We start from the raw sequence: 10913 nt of genomic DNA, 5'->3' as shown, positions 1-10913 counted from the left end.
CATGGAATCGGGATGGGTACAGGCTAATTTGACTAATTTGTCAAGATTCTGATTTTCTGTCCATCATATGGAGTAGGTTGGGTTTTAAACAAGCAAACAAGAGGCAAAACAGCAGCTACCTTTTAAATCGGTGAATGTACTTCACGCTACTGTCTGTCCAGAGCTTTTGATCCTGTTTGATCTAAAAACCTGTAAGGGTGAAAAAGCCACAGTGAAAGCTCAATGTACTGGCAGATGTATTAGATCAATGTATCTACTTCTGCCTTAAAAGGAAGCCTTTATTGTCACGTTTTTAACAACTTTCTAGTGAAGCACAATCTCATGAGTTTCTTGTATAAAATCGAAGTGGTACAATTGTTTACACTGAGATTTTTTTTCTAAATAAAAACTTTTTTAAAAAGCAGTCTTTCTATAAATGATACAGCACAATGAATATACAGTGACAAGTGCAATAAATTATAGCTTGTATTTACAAGAAGCCTTTAAAATGGAAGAATTAGAGGTAAGTGCATTTAATACAAGTTTAATATTGATCAAAACCATTTGCTATTAGCTTCTGCTAGACAAACCGTGGCTACACTGCGAACGCATCCGTTACACCAGGTTGTTAGTTGCGTGAGCTGAAGGGGAAAGGTTGGCCAAAGACTTGCATATGCTGTTGACATTCCGTCTTCCTGTAAATAAATGTCCAGCTAAAGAAGGAATGGCCCCTAAACGTTTATGTCTGAATTAAGGCTGTAAAAGCGCTCCCCACTTCCTTCCTGGGCAAGTGGTAGTAGATGAGGCAGCTCCGCGTGGAGAGTGGAAGGAAGTTGTATAAGAACAAGTGTATGAAGTTATATTGCTCAGTCAAATAGTGAACAGGAAAGACCAGTCAGGGTCTGAGCTCATACAAGTGCTTAACACAGGGTGCAGCCCAGCCCTCCTGCGCTTGCTGCGTCAGACTTAAAGTCAGCTGGGAGAAGAAGAGAACTGAAGCATTTGCTTTGGCACAATTGAAGATGCGTACGGTCATGACAGGTTTCGGGAGGAGACTAACAATCTAGGTGTGGTAACTGGTCCTTCAAGAGAAAGGCAATTCCTAACCTTAGGAATTTTACATTATCATGTACAAGACACATGCTTAAAAGTCTGAAGTACTAACACCACTTTCTTTGGCTTCCCCCTCTCTCCCTTCATCTTCCACCCACTTCTTCCCCCCCGGCAAAGAAAAACTACCTCACTTACTTTGGGTGTTGGGTACCCATCTGGTAAAGCTGCAGCACAGCACCAAGCAAGGACTACAGCCAAGCTGCTCTGTGAGACTAAGACCATTCCAGGCAATTAAGGCGGGGGTTGGCATGTTCCTGCTCTGTGCACCCTGGCTCCGCAGCGTAGGGCCAGGCTCTAAGAGGTCCAGCGATTTGCTCGCGCCCCAGCCCACGTCCCCACACCCCTTACTCCCACAAGGCACATACACGGGGTTCTGAAAGGTGGGTCACCAACTGTGTGGTTTGGTCGGGTTTTTTTCCTCCAAGGTAGAGTTCATGAAAGCATGGAAGGCAGTAAGAAGGTAGTATGGACGTTCGTGGTAGAATCACAGAGTCCATGTGAAGACTGTTTGTCAGTGACATCCACAAGCTCTTACTACCATATTCCTGTATTTCTTCAAGATTACGTTGGAGTTATCATCGAAATAAAGCACGGATATGGCATTTAGTTTGGTAGGTGCACAGCATGGTTTGGGAACGTAATCAGGATTCATTAGATGAACCTGTCGCCAAAGAGAAAACACGACTGAGACAATAGGAACTTGCTCACACCTTCACCTTTTGCTTTGGCCTGGAGCCCTCCCGGAGCCTTACCAGGGTCTGCACGATGGCATGATTGGTTGCGTTCATGTGGGCGTTGAGTGGGAACGAGCACTCCCCGTCACAGTAGTTGGCTGCGTAGCCCTTTGGAGCGATTATCCAGTCCTTTTTAGGAAACAAACAGAACGTGCTTCAAATTAAGAAGTTGCCAACTTCTACAGACAACTGCAGGCAATTAAGAGCAGCTGAAAATTTTCCACTAACTTTTTCTTGAGGGTGAAAAATGTGTTTTCAGTGAAGCTGTGGGGTTTTCTTGTGAGCCATGACTTTTCCATGGACATGCTGATTGTAAAGTCCAAAGAACAGCTTCACTGCCACGAACTAAAAGCGGTTTTATTCCTAACACTCTTGCTGGGTTGCCTTGTGGGGATTGGAGGGTTGGATGCTTTGACGGTCCAACTTTTCCTACAGGTTAGAACCTCTGGCTGAACTGCCTTTCCTAGGCTGAAGCACAGGCTCAGCTTGTGCCTGTGGCATCCCTTCTTTCCCACCCTGCCCCCCTCCTCCCCAAGAAAAGCATATATGTGGGTACACATACATACACACAATTCAGCCAGGGAGCTCCAGAACAGGAATATAAAACACTGGTGTGGTGCCTCACAGCCACTCTACCTTATACACCCTTATATGGGGATGCTGGTCTGCTAAGGCCACTGTGGGAAGTTCTAGCTGCCTACCAGCATCTCTACCTCCACCAGACTCCTAAAGGAGGAGCAGGACAGAGAGCCTCCATGCAATGGGAGAAAGTGACTCTTCACCACAGTAACAACTATCACAGCCTCTGCTGCTGACACAGAAGAGCCAACGGTAAATTAAAAGCCTCACCAACTAGTGGGAGACCTTTCTCCTCCTTCAGCATCAGACCCTGGAGGTCACCCTGCAAGAGGATGCACTCATATGCTTCACAGGCGCATAATTCTCGGAGGCTTTCCCCTTCACCTGGCAAATACTGCCTGTGTTCACTAGACTACTGCTATAGCAGGCCTGAGCAAGCAAAGGTGGCTGCTGCTGCTGCAGCTCTGCCAGCCAAGCTTGCTGTTTGATGGCTAACATGAGGATACCTGAGCGTAGCAAAACCACCCCTTCATTTTACTGTACTAGCTCACCCATAATTTGTTCCTGGTAAACCAAGCCACTTACTTCTCCTAAGACAGTCCCTCTCCTGCTACAGAAGCTGGTACAGACGGTGTAATTAAATGTGTGGTTAAATGTGGTATAAGATTAAGGGAAGTGCTCTACTGCTAATAAAATTAATGCTAGAAAAAAAAAACAAAGATGGATGTTCTGAGGGAGACAGCAGTGCCCAACAAGTGCAGGGGGCTGCTCCCCTGCCTCTATCGTCTCCCTGTGACAAGTCGAGCCGGATTCCAACTCCTGCAGAAAGAGCCCCGTGGGCCTGTGGCCTTCCTTTGGCAGCAGCTCACCTCTCCACCCAAGTCTGCAACTAGAAAGGCGAAGGCAGCACCTTTGAGACCGTGAACATCACAATTGGAATCTGCTCCCTGCCTGGAAGCTGGGCAAGCGAACTGTGGCAGAGGTGGAAAGTCTGCGTGCAAGTGAACGGAAAAGCCACTAATAGGTAGCGGGGCCTGGAGCCAGCACCCAGCCATGGCTGCAGCCAGTGGGATGGAGCTGACATAAGCTACAAAAAATGCTGCTGCCCGTTTGGCTGGGAGAAGGCTTTCATGTGTAGGGTACTGGAGAAGCAGCGGGGGCAGCCCTGGCATCCTGAATTACAGTCTGGTAAAAACACTGGCTGACAGAAGCGGGACCTCCATCACCAAGTGCTGAATTAAATAATAATAATAAAATAATTTAAAAGTTTAAAAAGAGAAAAATGAGGGCACTCTTTGAACTGTGATGTTTGATAACGCTGTGGCCTGGCCCTAAATAGCTTACTCTAAACAACTGTCTGGCCTCATGGTGTTGCAACTAAACCCAGGCTTCGCTCTACCTACCGCAGCCCCTGCTAGCTGTGGGGCAGGGCTGGAGCACTTCAGCACAATGGCCAAGATTAGAAATTAGGCTGATCACTAGGAAAAACTAGGTTTTGTTAAAATCAGTGCTTAACATCACTTCCTAGCCGCCCCCCCCTTTATCACAGGAGGTACACAGATGAGAGCCCTTGCCCGTAGCGTGACTCCCACGAGCGACAGAGAATGACTGCATACTTGCATCTCATAAAGGATCAAGCTTCCTCTGGATCTTATCAAATGTCACAACTATCAATATTTATTTGCCCTTCCCTGTGACTGGTTTTAGCGGGGAGGCACAAGGGACATTTTAAAGCATAATGGCAGCCCCGAGTGGAATTACCGTGACACTGTTTAGATAACATTTCATAACAAAACGTCTAGTTTACCCAGAGAGAAACATCACACACCTGCCAACCCAAGTCTTGGAAGCTAACGTAAAGCTCATGCTTTCTGCACGCCGTTTTTAAGTCGCTGCTGTTGTAATCTGTTAAAAGAAAAAGAACAAAACAGGAATTTAAGAAGTAAAACAGGCAGAGCATCGCTGGAGGGCACAGCTGGCCAGATGTGCGCACGCTGCAGGCTCAGCAGCGAGGAACGGCGAGCTCCCTCAGCAGCCAAAAGGAGAAGGGTGTTAAGGGACATCCAAAGCAGGGCTGAAGCTTTTAAGATGCCTGTGGGACTGGAGGCACCCAAGTAACAGCAACCTGGTTATAATTCCTTCAGCTGCCTTTAATAACTTGACAAGCAGAGCTCATAAAACACCTCCAGTAAAATGATTTCTTAAAAATAAACCTCCAGCACAGCACAGGCCACATCCCTGCTGGGTGCTCAAACTCACCCCACTTCCTGGGCTGTTTTCCAACGTGTGCCACCCCAGGTGGTAAGCTCAAAATACACTTACCAAGAAAATTACAACCCCAGGAAGGTTAATCAGCACCCCGTGCCCCTGCACCGGTTAGCAGAAGTCCTTAAACAGCTAAGAAGTGCCATAGGCAGCAAAGCCATGTCCCTGTCCCTCTCTGCATCTTACCCCCAGCCTGCTCCGGACATCATATACGGCTCCACACACCACCCACCCAGCTTGGACCTTCACAAGCCATGCTCTGACAAACAAGTTTACTCTTCCCATAACCTGCTTATCCGCAGATGACACAGGATTTGACATGCTCTCAACACGGACTTGGTCCTTAGTGTCAATACAGCACAGACGAGCCAGAGCACAGGGTGCAAAGCCCTGACCAGAGACCTCTCCCCTTGCCATGGTGCAGCGTACGGGGATGTTTCAGTCACACAGGAACTGCTCCCGATGGCCCTACAAAATGCAGCTTTTGACAGCGAGTGGAATTTCCCATTTATATTTGGAAAGCGAGGCAGTTCCGCGTGTGAACACCTGGAACCGCAGCGGGCAGAGGAGCTGAGCTGCGACAGAGGGGCCTTTCACCCCTGGGTGGCTGCACAAACCCAGCCTCGGCGGGCGGTGGCCGATCCCTTCGTGCCGCGGGCGGCTGCCGGACCTCAGCACGGCAGCCACAGAAACCACCCTCGCAGCGGGGCGGCGTGGCCACCGGCCGCGGCACCAACCCCTGCTTCGCGCCTGACGGCAAACACAAGCGGAAGGGATGGTGGCACATTCGGCTGAGCACCACAGGAGCCCAAGTCCCCAGGCACACAGTGAAATGTGTGTGCTCGTCCCCCAGCTGGACCCAGAGCCGTGTTCTCCTCGGGTGCCTCACCCCACACGGGCTCCTCTCCTCCTGCACGCCTCATTTGCTAGTAGAGGCGCTTCCGTCAGCAGGCAGATGCCACATGCTGACACGCCCGCCTCCCGCTGCCATGGGCCTTTCGGCTAACCAGCTCCCTCTCTCCCCCTCTGCCACCCCCATGTCCTTAACGTGGCTTGAAAGGGCACCCTCCCTCCCAGCGCAGCTTTCCCCAAATGCGCCAGCTGGGATAGAAAAATATTTTTAGTGACTCGTTCCTTGGCTCTGAATAGGCCTTTCTTTTTCTTCCCTTCAACACCACATCCCACATGCACCCACTCCCCCCACCCCCCTCCCCAAGTTTGGGAACTACAAATGCAAATATTTATTCAAAAGAAAAACTATAATACTAAAAGCACATCCAACGGACATTAAGGGCAGCACAGCATTACAGCTGGGTACAGTTAACACTGAGGGCTGAAAAAAACCCTACACCTCAAATCTAGCCTCCAAACCACCAAAGATTAGGGAGTTGTTTTTAGAAGCAGTTTGGGTTTCAAAACTTTATGGATTGCATTTCAGACTTTCAATAGCTTCGCTTCAATCAGGGATTTAATCAGGTGAGCAGAGCTGGTTAGCAGCCCGCTGCAGCATAAACATTCGCTCTTTCAGGAGCGCTCGGTAGCAGGGATGGGAGCGAGTTTCCCTTTCCGAGCTTTCCATCTCCCAGCCAGACGTGGCCCGTAGAAACCAGGGTTTGGTGGGTGTTTTCAGATGAAGCTTTTCAGTCCATGGCTCGGCCCAGCAGCAAATTTCTAGCACGCAATGCTTCTAAATAATCTGGTCATAACAAGGGGAAAAAACAAGCAGAAGATCCTTTTAGTAGCCAAAGGCTTGAAGTACCTGAAAAAATGACCTCGTTGCTCTTCAATGGGAAGTATGCTGTTTGCTTAGGGGAAACCATCTGCCTTTGACAGGGAGCTGCTGTGGAGTTATCTATTCACCACCAAGGGCACAGAACTATGCTGGGCTCCAAATCCTGCTACAACTTACCCGATTCAGCTATGGGAAAGAGGAGAAGGCAAGGGAGGCAGAAGAAACAGGAATGGGGAAAAAAGTCCGTAACCAAAAAAGAAGGGAAAAAGAAAAAATGAGCTCCTCCTCCACCCTCCCTTCTTGTTACATGTCTGCCTACCACGTCTGCTTTATGGAATCCACTTTAGCCCAACTTTAGGGATGTTACAAACCTTTAATCAACCCTCAGTAGTGGCTTTTGGATTCAGTGAAGAAACCGCGCCACAGATGCGCACAGTAACGACCTGTTCCCTACAATTTGGGACTCAGTATATGCCTTAGAGGCACGTACATCCAACTGTAGGCCCAAAAAAGGGGAAATCCACACAGTAAAGGGTTTTTGGCAGTGAGGTAAAGCTTGCTGAGCTACAGAAGCTGGCCTCCACAGCACCTTTTCTCCAAAGCCTGGAAAGCAGTATCAGCTACCCCACCTGTGCGTGCTCAACCATTTGAGCCCAAGTTGCTGTTTGAGGTGGGTTGCAACACAAGACCCAACACATCAGAGAGGCAACAGGGTACAAGTCCCCTCACTGGCAGCCCAGAGGGCCAAGAGGAGGCAGCCTGCAGCAGGGCCATGTTCAGCTGCCATGGCACAATTCACAGGGATTGCTTGTCAGCCACCTTCAAACACGCTGTGATTTTAGGGAGCTCCTATGGGCTCACCGTGGGTTTAGCAAAGTCATCTCTTCTTTCCCCCTGAATGTACCAATTCAGAAACACCAGCCTGGCATTTACAAGGCACTGTGTTTGATCACACAGCAAACTATTTGGTCTAAACCAGAGAGATTTTTTCCGAAAAACCCAAACCCCGAGTTCTTCGCTTAAAAATATCTTCAGGGCAGCACAGTTAAGACGGCTTGTCTCTTTGTGACTTGTTCGTGGTGAACGTTGTCTGCCTTTACCAGAACCCAAGCCTGACTTTCTGGTAGCACAGATGTTTCTCTTAAGGTTGGACACTGGCATTTGTGCTCCTGAAAGGGGAGAGAAAGTAGCCTGACCCCAATGGTCTTCCTCCTTCAGATACTTACGCGCCCACCTTAGATTTCCTACCACCTCTCCCACGTTAAGTGCTGGCAAAGAATATATAAATATTTACTGAGGTCGATCCATCTGAGAACACCCTTGCAGCTCCCAAGGTGCCAGCTTACCAAATTCCACACGGTAATTAATTGCTTCTCTGGTCCAAAATAGCTTTGACAGAGGTCTCCAAGGCCAGCCCCTTCTTCTTGGTGTTTGACTTTGGTGATTTGTCCGGATAAAGCTGGTGTAAACTGATCACGCAGTTAAATAACAGCCACTTCACATGAAAGCGCTCTGCTTGGGTGGGGAGAACGGGAGATGTGGGGCTGACGTGGACCCGCGTGTGAAGAAGGCACATACAGGACCGCCAGCCACACCGCCCCAGTCTGCATCCGAGCGCTCCACTGACGAGAAGATTGGCTGGGAGATAAGGATGTTTATTAACAAGACCCCTGCCACCACGAAAGCCTTTGGCCTCATTTGCCTTCAGTGTTTGTGCGTGCTGCCCTTTGCGGTGTTTAGTTCCCACACGCGCGGGGAGATCAGCCTGGTGCCGTGCACGGCTGCTGGGAGGAAAGGCCGCTCGGAGGGCCCCTCCGTTTGGAGGGCCTGGGGGCCCTGGGGTGGCTAAAGAGAAGGACCCAAAAAAGGGTGTTCCATGACTTTCACTCAGAACAGCAAGAGCAGCCCCAAGTCAGACATTTAAATGCAACTCTACCCATCAGGAGGGGCTGGTGGAAAGGGATGTGCCTGAAGGCTGACTCGCAGAGGAGGCGGCTTATCGCCACTGCACAGGAACCGTAACTCCTGTTGGAGCTGGCTGCATGGCAACGAAGGCCTTAGGCTTGAGGGTCACTGTCTGGTTCATCAAAGGGACTCCCCATCTCTTTGGGGTAACTAGAGGGTCAGCGCAGAATCTGAGAGCACAAGCTAAGCCTGCCACAAGACACGGCTGAGCAAGGGTCTCCAGAGCTTGCAGACAACAGCAGAGAAACACCTCAACACTCCTCCCACCCACCTTGCGCCTCCATGTCCTGGGCCAGGGCTGGCCTATGATTTTCTGCCTCAACAGACCAAAATACTTCCTTTTCTTCCTGTTCACCCTCCTTCTGCAGAAGGACAGAGCTTGGCTCCAGGAATGCACTGACACAGGACTCTATGCCAAAGCAGTTTATAACTGTGGGGGGTTGCTCAGTTCTGCTTTATATAAGCCAGTCATAATTACGTGTTTATAATACAGGGAAACGAGCATTCCTGGAGAAAAAATACAGACCCTTGAGATCCTTATGCCACGACATTAGCATCTGAGCACTTGGTACTGACTGCAAGACAACAACTGTACATCACAGGGCACAAAGCAAGGTCCCAAGGTCCCCAGCCTGCCTTCATGTAGCCCCCGAGCTCAGCAGATCCAGTACCAGCCCAGCAGCACACTTCATATGTCCCGAGCTGCAGGGCTTGAAAAGCTTTCCATAAAGCCCTGGGTTCAGCCAGAGTACAGTTAATTTTCCCTCTAGCAGCTAGCGTAGTGCTGCGTTTGGGAGTTAGAATGCAGGGGAGAAGGTGAGCAAGCAGCTGTGTGGTGCTCAGCTGCCAGCTGGGGCTAAACCACGTCACACATTTAGATGGTAAAGGGGGCTTTTCTTAAACATACTGCCCCAGCCCGACTCCCAGCATCTTTTGGGGAGAGAGCTTCATTTTTGTACTGAAGAAAGAAAACACTAACACAGGATAACTGACACAGAGAAAGGAAGGTTCAGTCTGCAAAACCCCACCAACACCTGCCAGCTGCCTTACCCCCCAGGACAGAAACTGCCCTCAAGCCCTGACAGGCAGCAGCAACCCTGGGTCAGGAAGAGCACAGACAAAAATCTGACAGGACGCACGATACAGCAAGAGAGGAGGATGTGCAGGCAGGGAGATGCACAGGAAAGGACTACAGCGTCCCAGTTCTGCATTTGTCCTGGGTCCAGATGCATCAGGGCATGCTCAGAAGAGCAAGGCAGCCTTCAGGTTAATCCCCAGGCTTGCCTCCGGCTTCATCCTGGAGCAGACACTTCACCACCTCACCATGCCTCCTTGGGGCATGGATGTAGAAACCCACCCAAATAAAAAAGAAAAAAAAAATCCCTGTGACCTTTTTAACACTAAAAAATGCATATCAGTCATTGGTGCCTCTTGGGCTATTAAATCAACCACTCCTTAAGGAGAGCAGAGTCTGAGAGTGTCACACTTAGAAAGGAAAATAAGCTGATGCAGTCTCTCTTTTCTAAACACAGAAACCACCAAACGTACATTTCAACTTTAAACTCCCCTCCTTTCCCCCACCTTAAATCCACAGAGGTTCAACTATACTGTGTTGACTACTGAACTGCCAAATTCCAGGTTTCAAATTAAAGCTGGCTTTGAGCTAGGAGAGCTCAAAAAAAGCTCTTCAGACCACAGAATGATCAGCTATTTTTTCCTTTTTTGTCATTTTGTAATTTTGTGACCTGATGTGTGGTGTAGTTAAGAAAGCAGCAATGTAAAAATGGCCCTTTCTGCCCAATATATCTGCTCCCTCTGGAGCTTTGAGTCACATTGCCTGATTTAACAGTAGAGAAAAACTTGTTTTTAGCACCGTGAAGCTTGTGGATCTGGGAAGAGAAAGTTGGAGCCTACCCTGACTCCACTATGAGCACCACAAACAGCAACACAGCAAGTAACTTTCCCAAAGTGTTGTGAATGCATTAAAAGTCATCTCTTGTGATGAAGGGAGCACAGCAGCTGAGTGGGAGAACTGCATACTGCCTGCACAAAAGTTGTAATGCCCAGGAGGCGAAACAAGCACCTATGCCCTTGGCATGTCCATCATAGGGGAAAGAAAATCAAGGAGCAGCTGTGATGCCGACCTTTAGAGCTGCAGCTTGGAGGCCTCCAAGGAAGTCTGGGACTGAAGCAGGTCCCAGCAGCTGGAACAGACAGATGGTTCCACCTGTGGGGCTGGCAGGGGGCTCTCATGGCGAAATAGATGGTAACTCCTCCGTCAATGCCATGCTGGCACTGGCTGGCCTCCACTGGGGAGGTCAGGCTGCAGGACCGAGTCGTTCCTCCCGCCCTTAAAATCCATGAAGGAAAATTTTGCACCCAATGGAGTCCAGCACTTGCACGGCACAGGAACCCCCTGGCACCCTGCGGCATGCCCCATGACGATATGCAACAGCCGCTAGTGGCCAGCTGCTGCTGGCAGGCACTAGCCCAAAGAACAAGTCCATCACCACACTGGGTTGGAGCAAGAGGGCTGTTTTGATGTG

The 10913-nt window shown here is 49.5% G+C and overlaps 1 protein-coding gene across 1 annotated transcript in view; it reads right to left on the bottom strand.

Moving 5' to 3' along the window:
• Positions 1-1603: 1603 nt before the first annotated feature.
• Positions 1604-10913, bottom strand: part of BMP6 (bone morphogenetic protein 6) — a gene marked incomplete at both ends in the record, with an annotated part of 92650 nt that continues 83340 nt past the window's right edge. Inside the window, 3 exons of the mRNA XM_084260405.1 lie at positions 1604-1753; positions 1845-1955; positions 4234-4310. Coding sequence (XP_084116531.1) covers positions 1604-1753; positions 1845-1955; positions 4234-4310 — 338 coding nt within the window. The remainder of the gene's footprint in view (positions 1754-1844; positions 1956-4233; positions 4311-10913) is intronic.

The sequence above is a fragment of the Gallinula chloropus genome (assembly GCF_964237585.1).
Source record: "Gallinula chloropus genome assembly, chromosome: 2".
NCBI classification, from domain to species: domain Eukaryota; kingdom Metazoa; phylum Chordata; class Aves; order Gruiformes; family Rallidae; genus Gallinula; species Gallinula chloropus.
The sequence above is the reverse complement of the archived record's forward strand: the minus strand, read 5'-3'. Positions and strand labels throughout refer to the sequence as shown.